At 36.7% G+C, this 21,003-nt stretch overlaps 1 protein-coding gene across 1 annotated transcript; it reads right to left on the reverse strand.

Annotated features, from left to right (window-relative positions):
- Positions 1 to 6,455: 6,455 nt before the first annotated feature.
- On the reverse strand, positions 6,456 to 17,859 carry LOC106942864 (DNA repair protein XRCC4-like). The gene is made up of 7 exons (XM_015026210.1): positions 17,711 to 17,859; positions 15,908 to 16,051; positions 14,504 to 14,694; positions 12,277 to 12,443; positions 10,426 to 10,557; positions 9,533 to 9,678; positions 6,456 to 6,701 (listed from the first exon to the last, which is right to left on the reverse strand). Exons 2-7 carry the CDS (start codon positions 16,047 to 16,049, stop codon positions 6,511 to 6,513), a joined length of 969 nt encoding a protein of 322 aa, XP_014881696.1. The 5' UTR covers positions 16,050 to 16,051; positions 17,711 to 17,859; the 3' UTR covers positions 6,456 to 6,510.
- Positions 17,860 to 21,003: the final 3,144 nt, after the last annotated feature.

Below are 21,003 nucleotides of genomic sequence, written 5' to 3' on the forward strand. Positions count from 1 at the left end.
ATATTTTAATTTTGGAAAAAAAAAAAAAGCTCTCGTTTTTTTTATAAAAATTTTTTTTTTTTTTTTTTTTTTTGGCCATATCAAAGTTGGGTTATTTCACAAATTTGCAATTGAAAAACTTTATGCATTACACGAGTCACGCTATCAATAACCAAATGTCACTACAGGTGTAAACCACTAAGAAGAAGACAACAGGAAGTAGTTGAAGGATCACGGCGTGGAATATTTCTTAATGACTTTTCGCGTGAACAAGCTTATTCACATGTGAATTTAATTGTGTTTCTTATTTAATAAAAACACTGCAATTGCAAAATTGTGTTTTTTCAAAATTAGTTGAATACTGACAAAGTTTTATGCACATTTGTTAAAAAAAATGCAGCTACTGTCAATATGTTACCAACTTCCTTTAAAATTGTCAGGGGCAGGAAGTTGATTCTGTGTGAAGCAGTCACATCCAAATCTAAGAGCCAAACAAGACTACCCAGAATCTGGGGTCAACTAAGCCTTCTTAAACCTTACAACTCTTCTCACCTTCCTGAACCTAAGAACCAACCTGAGGACTGAATACAATCCATCATCAGCCTCATACCTTTTTTTTTTTCTCCAAGCTTGCTGTAATGACAAAAAGTTGAACATGAGAAGAAAAGTACAGCGTGAGAGAGGGGGAAAGAGGCCCAGAGGTAGTTTAAAATCATTACCAACTGTATTTCGGGCACTGCTGGAACCAGTTAAGAACAAACAACAGAAGTGTTTCAGTGGCGAGGGAAGTCTTTGCATGCTGCAGAAGAAGACCACTAAGGGGGGCATGACTAGAGGATTTTTTTCTTCTAACCCCAAGGGGCGAGGTTAAATTTGGGTGGTGAGTGTGCAAGAACCCCCACAGAGAGCTGATCTGAGGAAGAGTTAGAGCAGCAGGACATACAGTACCTTAGTAACGAGTTTGCTGCCAACCCAGAAACTAAACTGAGCTTTAGTTTGGTCTTAAGGAGAATTTGTTCTGCACAGGAAGAACCATAGTCAGCTTTTGCTGATGTATGCAATATTGCCAAAAGCATAGATTCACATTATACACATAAAACTTCCATTCTTAACCTCCTGAACCCTAAACCTTTTCTTTTTTGAAGGGTTCTACTAGAAAATGACATTCCTAAAAAATAATTTAATCTATTTTCCAAACTAAATGGTAAATTGACTGAACTTATGTAGCACTTTTCCAATCATTTTCATCACTCAAAGTGCCATAAATTAGAGTCACATTCACCCTTTGCTCTCACAAACATTTACACACCGATACACAGATCGGTAGGCAACTTGGGGTTAAGTGCCCAGAGCACATCGACATGTGGCAGGAGGAAGCTGGAATCGAACCTACAACCTTCTGATCACGAAACAAATCCTCTACCCACTGAGCCGCAGTCACCCCAACACAGGGATTATTTCAATTATTCTGGTATCGCAATAAAGAGAAATTTGAAGAATACCCCAAAGTAATAAAAAACATGTTAGTGAAAGAGCAAATAACTATGGCACACCACAGAAAGAAATCCATTTCCACTTACAAAAAAAGCACTTTGTAATTCTTTTGAAGGAATGTATATGAAATCCAAATCATGTAGCAAGTCATAGTATACAATCTGACAATTAACTGCACAAAAATGAATGAAAAAAAGCAAAGAATTAAGGTTTTAAAGACCTATTAAAACCTTAACCGATAAAGAGCTTAGCAAAACAGATTACAGACCTTTCTGGTCATCAAATTTTAGAATTTCATTGTCATTTTTCATTTTATATTTTCTAGACATCAATACTGTAGCACTTTGAAACTGCAAAATGTAAAGTGCTGTGCAAATTCAGTGTCATCACATCAATCAAATTATTAATAGTAGTTTCACTGGGATCCCAATCTGTATAAACTAAGTCCTCCTCCTCTGAGGAAGAGTCAACAGGACAGAGTCGAGCTCTGCTACCAGCCGCCAACATAGCAACTCCTAAGCATGAAAAGCTTCTTGTTCTAGCACGCCATTATTCTCTCAACATGTAAAAGATCACAAAAAGAGATGAAATACTGTAAAATAACATCTCTGTGTAAAAACGTTCAATAATCGTGTCAGACATAGTAAATTGCACGCAGGGCAGTTTCTCAAGAGCAATTTGGATGATTAACACGTCCATTAAACAGTCAAGGGTCAATAGATTTGGGGGTACAGTGACGCAGGGTCAGTAGACTACAGGAGCCAAGTGGAAATCTGTACTCTCTCATGGATTATGACCATAAAACAGCAAAGGTTATACGTCAGTTATGACTATGGTTTCATCAAGGTAGGTTATTTTTCCGTCTTCTTGGCTGCTGGTTCAGTGCGTTTTGCATGCAGAGCAAGTAATACTCCTTTGGAAAGACGAGAGTTTGGAGTTTTGTTGACAGGTTGTTTGTGTGGGTAGGCTTATATTGAGGTACTTTGTGTTTGTCAGGTGTGTCTTTTTACATTTTATTAACACTAATGTTGAATGAGAAAGTCAGACTGACAATCTCCGTTCTAATTTCTCCCAAAGATTTTCTAGTCAGGTTTAGGTCAGTTTAGGTCAGAGCTCTGTGTAGACCAATCAAGTTCCTCCACACCAAGCTTTCTAGTTCTGGACATGCTTTCATGCTCTGGTGTGCCTTTATGTTAGCACTGAAGGTGGCATCAGGAAAATGTTCCCACAGAGTAAGGAGAATAAAATTATTAAATATGTCTTAATATGCAGAAACATTAGCAGTTCCTTTCAATAAAACTAAAGTGCCAACTCAAACTCCTAAAAACCATTTCTAAACCAGACACATTACACTCAGCCAAATATCATTCTCCAGACAACTGGCGAAAAAAAAAAGACAAACACTTTCAGTGGGTTTTCAGACATACAGGCTTGATTTGTCGCTCCACAAACCATTTGGACTTCATTATAATACCACTAGCTAAATATTCCAGCTGAATGTGGAATATTTAGGAGTGAGGAGCCTTCCTAATGGCTTTATTGCACAAGAAGCATCCTTTCACAGTACCATGTTGAAACTCACCGAGGGCCATGCATTCTTTCACAAATGTTTGTAAACGCAGTTTGCATATCTAGGTGCTGGATTTTATACACCTGTGTCCCTGGCACATCTGGATTTAATGATTTGCATGAGTGACCCACAGTACACTGGAGTATGTCAGGTAAAACAACACAAGATCAATACAAAATATCGGCATCTTGTTGAAGATGCAGTTTATTTGACCATAATGGATAGAGAATTCATAATAATTTATAACACAGTAAATCTTTTAGAAATATAGTGTTGTGCTCTTTGTTTTCAATTTGAATAGATTTTCTTTGAAAAGAGCTTTGTGTATTTCTGTCCTCTGAGATCTTTTTCCTGACTTACAATGAAAAGATAAAAATGTTTGATGAACAATGTTGTTTTATTGTGTTTTCTGCTAGTGACCAAGTTCAACAAAAACAATACCATTGTGAGTCAAACTGTTTGGATGAGTTTATGTTTGGCCCCCCCAGAATAAAACTGTTAACTGACGATGCTCAAAACATGTATGCAGTTTTGATGTGGATGCTTTGGGAACAACAAAAGTATTTATTTACGTTTATGGAAATTTAATCTCTGATTAAAACAGCAATGATGGACAAATACTGCCTTATTACTGATGATGCTGAAGATTGATATAAAGTATAAATCCCAGAGAAAAGAAAAACTGCATAAAGCATGCAAGTAAACTGATACAAGATTGGGACTTTGTGTACAACTCTAAAAGTTTTATTAGGCTGGATAACTACAAAAGTAAAGGTCCTGTTCAAAACTGCCAAAATTTCCCAAGGACTGTTTGGATGCAGTATTTGACAGAGTATAAGATTTCAAGGGTCATGAATCGATGTTTTGCATCCCAGTTATGGATCTTGACAGTTGAATGGACTCTCTCCCATCCTTAACCACTCAATTCAAACAGACAAAAACCAAGACACCAAGGCTCAGCAAAAGTGATAGGAACATTGTGGGAAAAAAACTAAACAAGAATAGGGAAAATGTGGCTTAATTAACCACAAACACACCCACTACGAAGGCCACCATCAAAGTTTGCAAGCTATAATTTGTCTTGTTGAGAAGTAAAGCAATTGTTCTTTATTGCTGTGGTTTCTTAGTTCATTCTTTTGTTTTTTTTTTCTTTTATTATCCAGGTGCAGAAGCAAATATCCAGGTGTGTTTTTTTTATCTCCTTTCTCATCTACTCCTCATTTGTCACACCTCATTAAATTAAATAATGAACAAACAAAGCTAACGAGTGTTCTTTTCATTATGCTTACCTTTTTATGAACCAAGTTTTGACTGGAGTACACTCAGAAGGAACTTGGTGTTATCCTTTAACAGCAACCATTGAAGATTTCCATTAAAGATTATTATTCAAAAATGATAATTTCCTAGCTTGTTGTGAGAGCTTGTTGTGAGCAGAACACACACCCCGCAGTTTATCCCTCCTCAGATGAAAACGAAGAAGTTATGTTTCTAACTATGTTCAGATTCTCTATTCTGCCTTATTTTAGTCCCTGTTAACACGTCATTTAGCTTTAAGTGTTTGTGTACTTAAAGGAAAGTTTTCCCACGAAAAGCAGCTAACAGAAAGTCACAGTAAAATACTGGCTGTCCTTGAAACATGCACTGGTTCTGCAAGTGATCAAATATGGCTCCCAGCCATCATGGATAATCACTACAAGACTGTGGTACTAGTGCCTCACTGCGGGTTTGACTTTTGCTTTTAACTAGCATGGGCACATTTTATGGTTTGAATGGAAAATGTGCATTACTCTGACAGAACATGAAATATAGTTGAAAATGAAATCTTACTTACCCCACTATTCTAAATTGAGTCCAACATGTTGATGTGCAAACATGTGTTTTGTGACAAGGCTTTTTTTTAAACAGAAACCAGGCAGCGTGAGAAGAGAGAAGACATGCAGCAAACAAATTAACCCTAAAAATAAACTGTTTCTATAGTAACTTTCATTAAGGCAGCCATATTGGATTTTGACATCTGGATTAATAAAAACAATAATAATAATAAAAATATTTTACTCTTGGAATTCCATTTTTTAGGGAGCTTCATATAATTTTTTTTCCAACTTCAAAATTTGAACATTTCAACTTCTGAGTAAGAGTGGAACACACTTGAACTGAACCTTTAGTGAAAAGTACAATGCCAAAAACAATTTTAGCTTTAACTTTGATATGAAAAAATGCTTAAGTTTTTTTATTTTTTATTTTTTGTAAATGGAAGACTTAATATTACTCTTGGGTACTTGTTATAAAAATGTTTGAGAAGCTCCAGCTTAGAGGATGCAGGATGCTAAACTAAACTCAATAACAGATTTTTAAACTTCAACCAGATGTCAAATTCAATTGCTCACTAGACTAATGGTGATGTTCCAGACAGCTAACACAGCCTAATGATGGTGGAAACAACTCATTGTGAACTGCTTCTTGCATTTCATTCCATTCTGGTTCCTTCAACCAATAAATGTTCAGTTTCTTTTTCTTAAAATCTCCATTCCAAAAAAAAAAAAAAAAAAGAAATAAAAAGGGAAGAAAAAAGGAGAAAAATTAAAACTGAAAGTACAACCACCCCTGTCCACTAACAGCCACCAGAGAGCATTGATCTGTTGTCCAGGCAACAGCAGCTGCTCACTGGCAGACTGAGAATAAAAGGCAAACTCTGGGGCACAGTTTACAATCAGCTGCTCTTGGGAAAGTTTAGATGCAGCATATTCACCCATTATTTGATTAAGTAAGACTGCTACAGAGAAAGTCAGACTGAGACAAGTCTTTGGATTACCTTCTAATTGAACATGTCCAAACAGAAGTTGGCTCATGAAGTATTTGGCCACCAAATCAGCATCTTTTTAAAGTTTTAAATGAGCGGCAACAGAGCTGGAGCACTGACACAGACACCATAGAAAAGTTACATAATTGTCTCATTGAGGTCTGGAATTGACTTTTTAGCTTCAAGTTCTAAAAGTCATTTAGAAATCACACCTGAACAAAGATCTGAAGAAGAAGAATAAAAAGCATATTACTGAAAGGCATCTGTCTCTTAAAAACTTCTGCTCTTTCTGAAACATTTATTAACCCTTTAACAGCATTTTACCAGCACTGCACTGAGAAGTAGCTGGTACAATGAGCTCAGCTCATACACCATTCCACCAGGTGTTTGCCAACAGCTGCTGGCTAGTCTGAAGGAGCTGCATGTGGGAGTCATGGAATAGGGCTGCTCTGTTAGGTGGAAGCTTAGGAGCTTGAAAACTGCAGCTCTAAGGAGGATCTGCGCCTTAAAAGTGGAGATAGGGTCACTAGGGTGTTGTGCACAGCTGAATGGTTGCCATGGAGATTAAAGGATTTCTCAATCATGCATTAAAGAATCTAGGTATTTTTCTGATGAGGAAATGACATTATAATAACATGATGTAAAACTCAAAAATGTCAATTATCCTTTAACAGGAGCACAAACACAGACGGGCAGCGTTGAGGACAACATGGAACATGCACTCGTACCCATTCTTCTTCTCTGGGTTCTGCTTTTTCACAGCGAGCTCTGGAGGCCCAAGATGGCGGAAACGGCGCTTGCGACAGGGAGCAACATCAGTGATGTCACGGAGGTTCAAAGGGCTCGGAGTAGCAGAATCTGAGGAGAGAATAAGACATGTCAAAAGAAACTTTTCTTTGATTACCTACATTTTATGAGGATACAGATTATGATTAAGCTTGCATGTTGAATCTTAGTAATGATCAGCACTATGGCACCAGCAAATGAAATAAAACTGATTTTTTTTATCCTTTTTTTTTTTTTTTACAGAAACAATACCAATTACCACAACATCAATTTAAGTCATTAGCTACACTTGCCAATAACTTATCTTCATATCTAAGGTTACTTTTCATTAGATACCCATTTTATGTATCTATTTACTTTTACCTATTCAAGGAGTGTAATTAAAATCAGATCTGATTTTGCTTGGAAGACTTGACCCAGATAGAGGTCAAGCAAAAAACAGAGAAAAAAAACTTTTTATTAAAAAACTTTTTTCCACAAAATTGGCATGTTTCCATTAAGATAATTTATTTTCTTAATCTCAATTTGCGCAATTTTATGATTAATGGAAACGGATCTAGTGTTTAAGTAGGTATCATGTACTGAAAATGGCACTCTGCCTCCACCACTTACTTTCTTCCACATGCGGTCAGGTTATGATGCCCGTGTGTCCATTGGTGCTTTCAGCAGTGTGGGCACCAGGACTGGCACTGTATGGTTCAGAAGCCCCATATAAAACCAACTGTGATACCCCTATGAATTCCAATACATTTTAATCAGAAGGAGACTTGACTTCTTCAGAAGTCTGAGCTGCAGCAGTTCAGCTGTTGGATCTCCACCTACATCACTGAGTCATGGCCCCATCACCAGTGTTCCTTTCCTGGCCCACTGTTGACAGAGATTGGGATCACCGCACAAGTGCTGCAGTTTTGGAGAAGCTCTGATTCGTTTGCCTACTTATCACAATCTGGCTCACCAATACGTGCACTGGCAACACAAACACAAAACACCTGTTAGTGGTCACCTCGATTAGAATCAAACTAAATGAAAGCAAAAGACCTTTTCCTCCTTGTTATTACTGGGTGTGAACGTCAGAGTACACAAAATTTTACCTACTCTGATCTGTGCTCATTTTTTCCCCTGGCAGCAGTTTCTACACAAAACAAACTCATTTTCAGACAAAACAAAACCTAACATTTCCCAACACTTCCTTTACCCCTCTCTCCCCCTGCTGACCATGTTAGTTAGAACCATGGCAACAGAAACAACATAAATCCAGCTAGCCTTTCCTCTTAAGATGGAGGAGGAAAGCCAACAGGGACCAGAAAGTTGCCAAAAAGCCTTGATGGATTAAAAAAATAAACCTAACCTGGCTGTGATGTTCTAGTATGTTAAAAAAAAAATGGAGTTGTGCCAACTTTTGTAAAGGCTTTCCACAGCTGTCTGAAAGGTAAATAATGATCCGCACATCGTATTCTCTGGTGATGGCGCACTACTAGTGTCCAGGACAACAGCGAGTAAAAGTCAGGAGGATAAATAATAAAATGTAATGTCAACATTAGCGGCTGCTTGCATTTAAGGCTGTGTGGGGATGTTGGTTCACAGAGGTCCAACTCGATGTATTACCTAACCTCTCGGTGACGTCATGACTGCTACAGTAATGGAGCACAAACATTCGGCTCCAATGACAACAGCAGCCAGAAATATCACAACTAAATATTACAAATCTATGGGTTTTTCATTACACTTCCCATGAAGGTTCTCAGTGATATTGAAGTATATATAGCGTTTTCTGTAAACACCAAAACAAAACATACATCTGCTCACTTCAGACAAAAAAAAAAAAAAAAAAAAAACCCAGAAAACTACAGTAGTTTTCAGAAGACCTGATTAAATGTTGACATACCTACATAAATTAGTCAAAATGGAACTTAAAAACACTACAGTTGGATTTTATTAACCAGGATTATCACGTTTAGACTCAATGAATCATTTGACATCTCTTTCATACAAAAATAAAGGGAATGAAAAGATGTGCTTAGAAGCACAATACTGCTGTGATTAAGACATAAGGAAACCAGACCGACTCTTATCCTCTACAACAATTCATCTCCATGTGCAGCATAATGATGTTTTTAATCTGCAAGATCCAATCTTGGCAGTAGAACCGATTTACAAACTGCTCTCCTATTCTGTGGGATTTTATGTAGTAGACCAACAAAAACTAGTGCATAATTGTAACATGTAGGAAAACAGCATGTTCTTTTTGCAAACAGAACTCTGAAAAAAGTGTGTGTTTGAGTCAAATGGCAAGTACAGCTGGGGAATCCATCAGCTTGCTGACTATTCTTTGAAAGAAAAGGTCAAGCTAAGGTTACGCTTACACAGAGCTGCTCTTCTGTTAAACTATAAGTTTGGTTATGATCCAGCTGCTCGTTTGTACAAAAACAGTGACTGGTGGCATTTTTTGAAACCAGGTCTCAGAGTGAAACTTTTCTGTAACATGGTGGTGTCAAGTACTAAGCAGGTGTAAAAGCTCATATAGAACGAATGGCTCTAGTGTTTGTTCTACGCAGGCATAAGCAGGTAACAACAAAAACAATCGCTAATAGCGAAGGTACTGTGTTGTGCCACTCAACATGTTCAGTTTAACAACTTCTGATAAGTACTATATGCATTACAGGAGTACTTCATTCATGAGCGATGGAGACAAGTCGCCCATAAATAAACTGAAATAAACAAATTGAAGCTATTATAAGACTTGTTTTTTGAGGGCAAAAGCTGTTTAAAATCTGAGCAATGTCAATCATAACCACATAACATCAATTTGAAGTTTGTCATTTTCTCCATAAGGCCCTTGTAACGTCACAAAATCACATTTGTGTACTTTGGAATGATAAGCATTTGATTAACAATAATCTTACCTTTAGATGACGAATGAGAAGTTTCTGCTGACTGCTCTTCCTTCAGCTCTTCGTCAGTGCTGCCTTCATATTCATCATCCTCGCTGTTGTGACCTGCTGTTCGATCCAATTTTGCACAATCCTTGTTTTTCTGTTCATCAGAATTCCTACAACAAAACCACAACATAGTAATAAACCATTTAATTATTTATAGCTCTGTAAGATCTAACATTTCAAACATATGCTAGTCAAAAACATGTATTCAATCCAATAATTCTTTTCTGCCATCTTATAAATGGTCTAGATCCAAAATGGCAACACTACAAACTCCTTCTTCTGAAATAATTACGGGATATAAAATCAAACATAAAACATTTTTTTTTATTTTGTTTTGAATAGGGTCGTAAAAACTTACGTTAAAAAAACATAAAATAACAGAAACTGGAGAGAATATGTATCTTTGGTAATGTCATATTTTCAGTCAGTAGTTTCTCCCTTTTTTAAGTATATAAATTATGGCATGTATGTTATGAAAATATAATCAACACATACGAAGAAAAACTACAAATGTATTTGTTACAAAAAAAAATTGTTCCTTTATTAAAATAAAATATATAAAAAATGTTTTATTTTTTTAAATAAAACATGTTTTATGTTTTATTTAAAAACATAAGTCAGAAATAATTATGACTCATTTCTTTTAAGAAACTTTAAGGGGTTTAAAAATAAGTCAGAGTAAAAACATTGCTTCATATATATAGAATTAAAGACACCTAAAGTTTATTTTTCTTGGTTGTTGATCCAAAGAAAATATCTCTGGAAGTCTAGATGTGATGTGACTTTCATCAAAAAGACTGAGTGTCTCTCTCAGCATGCAGAGCTAATGGAAAGTCTGGTTAATGACAGCCCGGCACCTCGTTTCCTGCAGCTTTGTGACAGATTCCTGCAGACTGCGAATCTTTGTTTTCTTCTCATTGAGGAGCAGGACGAACCGAGAGTACAACTCTGCCTTCAGGGTCTCTATGCTTTCAGCGTAGTGCTTCAGGCTGAAACATACACCAACATAGGTCACATATACATCAGACATGGAGCAGCAACCTAACACAACTGCTATGTGATGGGTGACAGAGACAAAGGGCACAGAGGAATTTCACTTTAGAGAAAGACACGTTAGTTATATTTTTATACATTTTCTGTGCTACTTAAGTGGTACTGGCATATGCGCAACATTACTAATGAAGGCACATAAAATGTTAGAGAAGTGTGGACATTCAATTATTGTGTCATTGTGATCTCAAGTTGTTCAATAGTAGTAAAACAGTCTTGGTGCATGGTTTGCAGATTTACAAGTAGTAGTTGCCATGCTCCAAGATTATTAAAACATCCCTAGGACTTTATACGAGTCAATAAATTATAACCTGGGTCAGCTGTAATAAGGGGAGAGCAGCCATTTAATGCGTCAGATCTGGGGAAGCTAGCTGGCTGCTGACTACTCAGTTTGGTTAATCCATGGAAGGATTAACCTTCCATGGATTAATGTGGTTAATCCATGGAAGGATTAACCACATCTGGGATGGAACACTCAGATGTAGGCCGTTAGAAATCCAGACTGGTCTTCTCCAATAAACCAGCCTGGATTTATCAGAGAAGTGGTCGATATTCTCCAGATAATGGATTTCCGCACCCCTAGGGTGGAGAGGCGGTTAAATGTTAACCTTACAGAATGGGTAGTTAGTTAGCTGGGAGAGGCTTAGCACTTCAAATAAAAAATATTGGTGACCTCTCAGTGAAGGGATTTAGATTGGAAGAGTTCAGGATGTCACCGGGACACGTTACTATGAAATCTAATCTTTGCTGCCTGGATATCGAGCTGTCATGTGTCTGTGTACAACAATAGTGTCTTCAGTCAGAGGCATCAACAGATTGTTGCAAGACAGACTGCTATCTGAGATACTTCCTGCCCACAGCATCACCAATAATTGACGACTCTTTGATTATACTCGGATGGATGGATATGAGTTACAACAACATTATTTTGGGATGAACAATGTTCTTTTGAACTGAATTAAAGTCTCAAGTCAAAGTGAAACCAAAGGAAAAATAAAAATTGTGATACATTGCTTGTGAAAGTGGGAGGTTGGCAAAGGAAAGCAAAAGTTCATTGGTTATAACTATAAGCTTAAAGAATAAGACCGTTATTCTGTCTTATTCTTTAAGACCTGGATAAATCTACTTGGAAATATATTGCAACAATGACCTGCTGCATTAGCTAATACGCATGCTAATGCAGCTTTCAGACTTTTAGTTTCCAAACTCTTAATCCAAACATATGGAATAGGATCAGGTTTAAGCCATCTAACCTCTCCAGTACAGATTCAAATAGGCTTTGTTGCAAACAATGAATCATATTTTCCGACACTGATCATGAGCTTCAAATGAAAAATGATAAGACCAAAGCTGAAATATTGACAGGTCAATGCTGTGTTGCCAAGGAAGCATATTTTCTTTAAACATTTTGAAGAACAGCTTAAGATACAGACCTAGTGAATGTTAAACATTAGCTGAACACCATGACAGTCGTCATGAATGAGCTAAAAAAACAAAAGAAGAAAAAGAATGCTTTAGAATTTTAAAAGTTTGTTGACGTTTTCTTGGGTTCTACTGATACTAATTCGGAATTTATCCAACTTCCCTGCCAACTTCAGCCTTCCAGGAGCAGAACTTATCTGTCTGCAGTGTTTTATATGCGCTAAATGTGTGTTTACTTTTCAGTGATGTTTTGGTGTTCCTGCATCAGCCTCTGGTTCTCCTCCTTCAGTTTGTGGTTATGTTGCTGCAGTTCGTTTCCTTGCTGCAGTGTGTGTATCAGCACCTCTCTCACTGCCTCAGCTGGCTCCTTGACAGCATCCAGAGAGACCGAGCCAAGTTTGAACTGAGGGAGACAAATTTCACACCATTTAGTTTATTTTGTTTGTAAGGAAGTCAATAAGGCTCATTTCCATTCACAAAGATCTGTTTTTAAATAAATGAGTATCAGATTAAATTCAAATGATGACACTGTCATTTTATAACATTCAAAACCTGCCAATGCATGCGTTGGGATGTGCTTCTCTAGTCTGTAGTTTTTTGTCCATTCACAGATTAGACAAAGAAAACTATGATTTCTTTCCTTTCTCTAACCTTTATTTAAATTGGGAACCATTAACTGGCCACCTAATCACATTAAAATAGATTTACACCATTTGCTTTTAGCAGCTGAGATCAATTAGAACAGGAATTATGGCCCAACTTCCTAACTATGGCTGAACTCACAGCACAAAATAAGATGATATTACTGTGTTTAGCTGCTTGTACTCTGTTTAATAGAGTTAGATATAGTGTTTATTCTACTTGCCAATAAGTTATTTTCTTGTCATTATGGTATTTTTTATTATTAGCAGATAAAAGCCACCCTTGTATAGTGGTGTGGTAACAGTGACAGACGTGTCTCTGCAGCAGCTAACTTAAAACCAATAAACATGCTTCTGTCAGATCCACTGACCATTTTGCAATCAAGTCCAAACCTAAACCTGTAAACAGATGATGGTTGTAATTACTAATGTCTGCCTGAATGCAGTAAATCAACTTTGATGCAAATGAGTAAAGAATTCATTTTTAGTATAAATTATGAGAAACATCAATTATTTTGACATTCCTGATCAGGATTTGTACTGCAGAATACTGGGGGGGGGAAAATTCACGTTTTAATAACCCTGAAATATATGTTGCGGCATGAAAAAAAAAATACAGGGATTTTCAACAGATGACTTGAATAATGCATCAAGTCTGCCGCAAAATTCACTGATCATAAAACCTTTTCTCAATATTACAAGTATAGTTTTTTGTGACTGCATCTGCATCTGCTGGTGCGAGACCAAATATTACATTAACATGAAAATCCAAGTTCATAACAACTTGAATATATTATCCAACAATTACTGCATTCCAAACAAACCTCTGTGATATAAATATTTCATACACCGATATTGTGATGACTATTTAGCCACAATATATTTTTCAGACCTAATTAGCATCACAATATTCAGCAATAACATTGCAAATACATATTTTGCTGCTATATTGCAGCCCAGTTGTTTAAAGTATAAATAATTCTTATTTTGGAAATGCAGAGTTATTATGGAGATTTATGTGCTTGTTACATGAAAGTGACTGTAATATCAAAAGCAAGATAACAACTCAAGGTGGACATTACATAGACTTTAGGGTCAGTCAAATTATTTTAAAGGACAAATAATATTTGAAGGTGAAGCTCATAACTTTTTATTTTTACAGGTTAGAAAGCTGCCCATCCCTCCACATCACAAATGATTAGGAAGAGAAGTTAAAGAAAGTAAGCGCCAAGAATGAAGGAAGGGAGGCCAGAATGGGATTTTACCAAAGTACTCCTCTGAAGGAAAGTCCTCACACTACTTGCATAACTTAAAGGCACATAAGAGATCATCTTTTTTGTTTGCGTTTTAGAGGAAGGAAATTCTCATCTGACTATAAAGTTCTGCTAAACTGTCAGTTTAATTGTCTCCGTTTCTGCAAACAATGATTCATTTCTTCCTTTGGAGCAACATATTTCCATTCTGTCACAACAAGGACTTTTTGCAGTTTCAGCATAAAGGAGGACGTATGCACAGCTGACCCTTAAACAGGATTTATTCAGAGAATTGTGAAAATGTTTTACAAACTAATACTTATGTACAGGATTTGATGAGCAGAGCAACTTAAGTAATATTAAGTTTTATTTATATTTGTTGAGGGAAGAAAATAATATTAAAGCAAGACTATTGAAAATTACATCAAATAATTTGTTTTTCAGTCACACAGTAAGACATTACGTTAACCTGTCAAATGGATTTCCTGTTAAGGCTGCACCATGTAATTTTGTTAAACTCGTCTTTATTTGTGAATACACAACATGCTTAAAAAGTAAGTAGCGCTCACGGATATGTCCTTCTGCATCTTCTCATATGTCAGAGTCACAGTGCGGCTACTGGTGGGTGGGTGTGGCTTCAGGGTGAAGCAGTAGGAGGCCGAGGGCTCTGGCTCTGTTAGAGCCTCCTGGAGGTCCTGGATGTACTTCTCTTTCGCCATCTCCAGTTCCTCTGCCTCTTCATTCACCACCGCCTCACTCACTGCACACATACTGATGTTTTTAGTGGTATAAAATGGTTATCTGCATATAAAATGCTTTTCTTTTTATAAGCTTCCTTCATACAGTCAGACAATAACTAAGTGCATGATTGAGCAGCCTGTAGAACAATCTTTAACAGCCACAGCACTGAGTTATTGTTTTCTGTATGACTTTATGTATGAAGAATTTTGGCTCACTCTTCTTTGGAGGGTTGCTTCAGTGAATTGAGGTTTGCACACATTAGTTCCTGCACAGCTCCCTTAAGGTTCCTTCCACAGCATTTCAATAAAGCTGAGGTCTGGACTTATTCTGTGATTTTACAACACCTTTATCCCTCCTTTTTGACATTCTGCTGCAGACTGGCTACTGGGGGTGGGATCATTATCCCGATCATAATTCAGCTTCTGCCAACATTAGGCTTCTGAATAGATAGCTTCACATTTAACTAGAGTATTTTATAATAAATGCATTCTTGACAAACACGCTGTTATGCATTACAGTAATACATCACTATGATGGTTTCATCTGCCAAAGAAAACTTGAATTTCATTTAGATGCAACATTATACATCTAAACCTTGAGTTTTGAAGAGAAAGGCGTTCTCCTGGCAATCCTTCCCAGCATGCCATAATTCTTCAGGCTTGTCCCCATTTTAGGGTGTAGAACATTTAACATGCTAAGTGAGGCCTGAAGAATCAGTTAGCATTGTATTAACACACATTTATGCTCAAGACCAACAAGCTGCCAACAATTCTATTTTTATAGAGCTTTTCACACCACTAATGATCAATTATTAGTGCTTTAAATAGCAGAACAAGGAACCTATGATTCCTTTAATTTATTGTTGCTACACCAACTCCAATCGTTTACTTTGTTTTTATTGGCACAGAAAACTTAGTCATCTGAGATTTCTAGAGTTGGTAAAGTTTATGAAAATACATTAAATCATGTCTTAAAGGCTAAACCTTTAAGACTGGAGGAGACTCAACTAGCACCTGTAAAACCACCAGGACTGAAATGATCTTTACAAAGACCTCCAGGAAGTCTTTGTAAGTGATTCACTGAGAATCACTTACAACTGACCCTCCAATTTTTATCGATGGAGGCAGTGATGTTCAAATCAAACACAGGTGAAATGGGAATAGTTAAATAACTTAAGCAAAAAATCTGTTGTTTAACATCTTCAATGAATTATCACAAAGGATGACTTTTACCCTTTCCTCTCCATGCCTTGTGTCCATCAGTCAAAAGCAACTTGAAGCCGAAGCCTAAGCCCCGCCCCTCCCAGTCCACCCGTAGAAAGTAGGAAAAGTCAGCCTGAGAAGAGAGGTGGATTTCACGCACTGATGTGTTCATCCCTGAAGAAACACAAAGAAATACATGAAGAGGTCAACCAACCTACAGCATAGTACTCTGGTACAGCTTGTTGTAAAGAACAAGTAGGTGTTCTAACTTTTTAACTATTAATTTAGGAAATAAGCAAATTAATAAATACTATTAGAACCTCCAAAATTGCCCTAAAATTGATTGCACAGCTACAAAATTCTAAATCATATTTTAAGCATGAATAAATTTTGAATAAATTGTCCACAATATGTTTTTTTTTATTATTATTATTTTACAATGTATATTTTCACATATGATTGGAATATCACTTGCCATCCCTGGAAGAAATATTAGGTTTTTCTCTCTTCTCAAAACCCATCAACATGGATGTGGAATAATAGTAGTTAGTGATCCACAACATCATGTTACCTGTAAAGCCCAATGAGACTGAATGACACGCAGACAATATCTTTACTGTATCATTATGCAAAATGTTGCCTCATGACACTGTCCACACACATCTATTCTTCCTGAGAAGTCTCCAATTTTATGCATTTTCTTTAGAAAAAAAAAGCAATTACTGTTACATTTGACAATACAATCTACCATCATCCCTGGTGCATAGTGGTACAAGTTTTAGCTTTGCTGCCTTTCAGCAATTTTGCTGTAACTTTTTTTCTGAAATCACTTTATTATTACAGTGTAAAACAAGCTCGTAATGGCTTGTAAGAAGAAGTTATTCATCTGAGCTAAAAATAATATGGACAGGAGCACATGCATGGTCCAAGTGGCACTTATACATTCACTTAGAGAAGTATGTCAAGCCTTTTTAGTTGTTTCAGGTCATGAAACAAAGCTGCATCTTTGAACCATTTTGCCCCATCATTCTGCATTCAAGTTATACTGAAAGAAAGGGGATGGAGGAAATATTCTGTCACAGTTTTTAACTGCAAAGTCGTATAAATAAAATGCAATGAGTGTTTTTGTCTAAGACAATTTCACCTTCCTGTTTTTTATTGTTTTATTTTTTTTACCATTACTGCAGGTATTTGACTGCAATAGGAACTTGAAAGACAAACAAAATAAATAAAAAAAATTCTACCAGTAAAAAGTGACTGCAATTACAAGCATTGCCTAAATACAATGTTCTTCTGGCAAAAAAAAATTTCTGTTGGAAACTATAAGATGGAATTTATTAAAATGAAGAGAGCTGGAGAAACCAACATAATGCTTTTCAACGTCATATTACAAATCTGCTCATTAGAGAATAACGCCAGGAGGCATCGAGTATGACGCCATGACATCTATACCAACATGTCTGGTGAATTCCATGAAAATGTACTTTATTTTAGATGCAATGAAAAGTCACAGTATACCCTCCCAATATGGCGGCGTCTTTGACGTACGAAAGTGTGTCGTTATTCTTCTGCCTATTAATTGTGCCAGTTGAAAACCAAAATAACGGTAAACCCTCCTGATACATAAAATGTTATAACTGAAAGATGACTTCATTAATATTCAGCCTGTATGATAGTAAGCTGCATAAATGTAGGTGTTAGCAGTTAGCTGGTCAGAGCTAAAAGATGGTGGAGCTGTTTGTAAACACAGAGCGGCTCGCGCTAACACGTCAACAGAAGCGCGAGGAAAAGTTCGTTACTGCTTCGAAAACAACACATTCGTTCTTGTCTTACCTCAAGAGGAACAGTTACGGTCTGGCGGCTGAGTTTAGAAGAAAACCTGATGTTTCACTTGTCTGAAACAACCGCTGACTGAAAACGTGAAGTCAGTGTCACTAGAAGCCACACAAAGCAAGGTTTATATTACGTCATCAATAAGCGACAATACGGAATAACGTAATATAAGTTTTTCAGTTTGAAAAAATGTAGAAGAAAGAAAAGAGGCCTTCTAATGGACTAGCAACATCTTGGACAAGATTCCTGTGATAATCATCTGGGTTCTCCACTTTATGAACTGCTGACATTCAGACTGTCGTGATGTTATGTTGTTGAAGACCGAATTTGATTTGCAGGAGAATGGTGAAATACATCATATCAATGACTAGGAGGAACATGAAACCAGCATGAAGATTATACTAAATTTGTTGACAATCTAATGTTTGACAGTGAATCATCGGACCAAATCTTGAGCAGATATCCCGAGGCTCCAGAAGACATCAAAGTGCTCTTAAACCAGTTTAGAAATTAAATCTCACCAGCAAGTCTATGATCAGCAAAGATCATAGACTTGCTAAGATCTTTCTATAATCCATTATTTCAGTGGATTTTTCCATTGAAATAAAGGAAGAATTCTATATAGTAGATACACCATCTGTAACAACACTCCTCTCAGAAGCAAAAAATTATCATCCTTACCTTTTCCTCTCCTCAACAGTGGCATTCCTGCCTATATATTATAATGCAGTTCTACTAATTGGATTAGCTTGTATCAACAAGTCCTCTGCCGTAGACTAATGCCCAATTCATACTGTTCTAATAGCTATTACACCTGAAAGCGATGCATGGACAAAAAAATAAATAAAAATCCACGATTCATCTTTAATGCTTTATACTTCTGTTTTGAATATTAAAACATAGCGACACAAGTCAAGCTGGCACAGATTGGATTAGACCATAAGTGACTGACAACACTGTCTCATGCTGGCAGCAGTGGGAAGCAGAGTATCAAAGCCAAAGGCATTTAGTGTGACCTCACAGGCATCTGATGTTTGAAGAAAATATCAGTTCCCTGTAGACAGGCTGGACAAATTACTGCATAAAAATCTGGAAACTTTAACTCATTCAAAATGTCTTCTTTGTTTGTCATAGAAACTATTATGTTGACGACGGTAGCAGTACTTCATTGTTTTAATCTGGAAACACATCAGCATTTACGTGCTAAACACTTACGCTTCATAACTTCTATGTTTCCTTTTAATAAGCTGGAAATCAAAATCCGGACCAAAACCCTCTTAATGGAGTCACTAGTCAGGATTTTTGACTATTTTGTGGATTATTTGTCTAATTTTTTTCTCAACCATTTATGATAGGACCACTGCTTTACCTGAGTGCTATGATTTGGGCACCAAGAGCTTTATCAGGAGTCAGCATAAAAGCAAGACAAGGCAGCTTTATTTATACATAGCACATTTCAGCCAAAGGCAAATCCAAGTGCTAGTACATAAAGATAAAAACAACACACAATGTACACAGTTACACACCAAACCAATAAGATAATAACTTAAAAATCAGAGTTAAGATTGGGCAGAAGCAAATAGAAAGGTTTTAAAAATAACTTAAGACGGGAACCTTGCTGCAGTCAACTGGAAGCTTATTCTAGATTTTTGTTTAAAACTAGTCCTGTAACTAAAAGCTGCTTTATATGAACATTCCTAATATTGCATCCAAGCTGCCTGATGTGATGTTCCTGCTGTTGATGTTGCCATGTCTCTGATTCAATAATTTGTGTAGCGCTAAATTAAGTGTTCAGAGATACCTAAACTGATGTAATGAAAGATTTTTGGCGATAGTGCAGAGTAACTTGGCAAAAAGCAGATTAATGAGTGAGCAGTTTTGACAATATTTATTTTTCAACATTGTGTCTGTTTGCTGAGCTAAAATCACTGTCTTCCAGTAATCCTTTCATTTCCTCCTCAGCCACTGAATCCATCAGATTGTTTCTTTAGTCTCTGAGTAAAGAGACTAAAACAACAGAGAGAAGCAATCAGAGCAGGGGGAGTATTACTGTTTTCTTTACTGTCTTCCTCTTATTTGCTCAAAATGTTCTCTGTCTTGTCTTTGCTGTGGCTATGAAGAGGCAAACAAAACAACCTTCACAACAATGACAACAGTGTTTGAGCAGGTTGGACTCACTTTGTTCAGTAACTCATGTTGTATCATCACTGTGTGCATAAGAGTCAGCTCTCCACCTTCTCTCCAATTACCTGTTTGAGTCTGCTTTGTGTTTTCCTACCAGCATTGAATGCATCGCCTTTCCAACCCTCAGCAGCTCTGCTCTTTGCCTGCGCCTGTACCTGGCTGTATTTAACTAACCTGTTCTCTATATAGCCCTGTGATGGACTGTCCACCTGGTCAGGGTGTCTGACCGCTGAAGGAACCAGCCCCACCACAAGCCTGCAAGGAAAATCAGGTATAGAAATTATTTGATTTGCTCTCTACTCCAGCTTCTGAGGTTTCGTCCAGTTTCAGCAGGATGCTGACTTGCTGTTGATTGGGAAAACCTACTTTGATTTTCCTTTCTATCGTCATCAAATGTTTCTTTGTTTTCCAGGCAAATTTCTAGAAATTTCTCATCTCTGAGATTCATTGACGGATTTTCCATTGGTGTTATCTCGGCCTTTCAGCTAAGTGATGGACAGTAATACTGTACTTAAGTATGTTTTTTGAGTACCTTTTTTTACTTGAGTATTTATTTTTGGGCTACTTATGCTAGTTAGCATTGTCACCAGTGACAGCAGGTGAACGGTTGTCATGGAATGGTAAGTTGTTTCTCTGCCATTAGCACATTTAGCAGCATTGATTAGCAGCACTAAGCCCCTCCTCCTGGCTCTGATTGGTTGTTTTTGGTCAGGCCCAATAGTAGCTGTCTGATATTATATCGTCACAACATGGTGACAGTTTTAACAAATATGGAAAAAAAACATATTTTGTAAAAGTTACATACTGCAGCTTTAAGAAGTGTGTGTGAATGAGAGAGACACATGGAGTGCACAGAGTGATTTGTGACAGGACGGTTGTAAAAGTGAAGTACATAGTAAGACTGAAACAGGATGTTGAATATTGTCACCTTCCTTAAAATAATGGACTACCTCAATTTTTGCCAAAAGGGATTTTTTTTTTTTTTTTTTTGCCCATATCTTCTTTTGGCAAAAATTAACATGATGATTCTTTTTTTTTTTTTTTTTTTTTTTTTTTTTTTTTTTAACACTTTTTTTTTTTAAAATTTTTTTTTTCTTTTTTTTTGGTGA

This window comes from Poecilia latipinna, unplaced genomic scaffold (assembly GCF_001443285.1).
Source record: "Poecilia latipinna isolate Pla-1442-1.1 unplaced genomic scaffold, P_latipinna-1.0 Scaffold4617, whole genome shotgun sequence".
Classification (NCBI taxonomy): domain Eukaryota; kingdom Metazoa; phylum Chordata; class Actinopteri; order Cyprinodontiformes; family Poeciliidae; genus Poecilia; species Poecilia latipinna.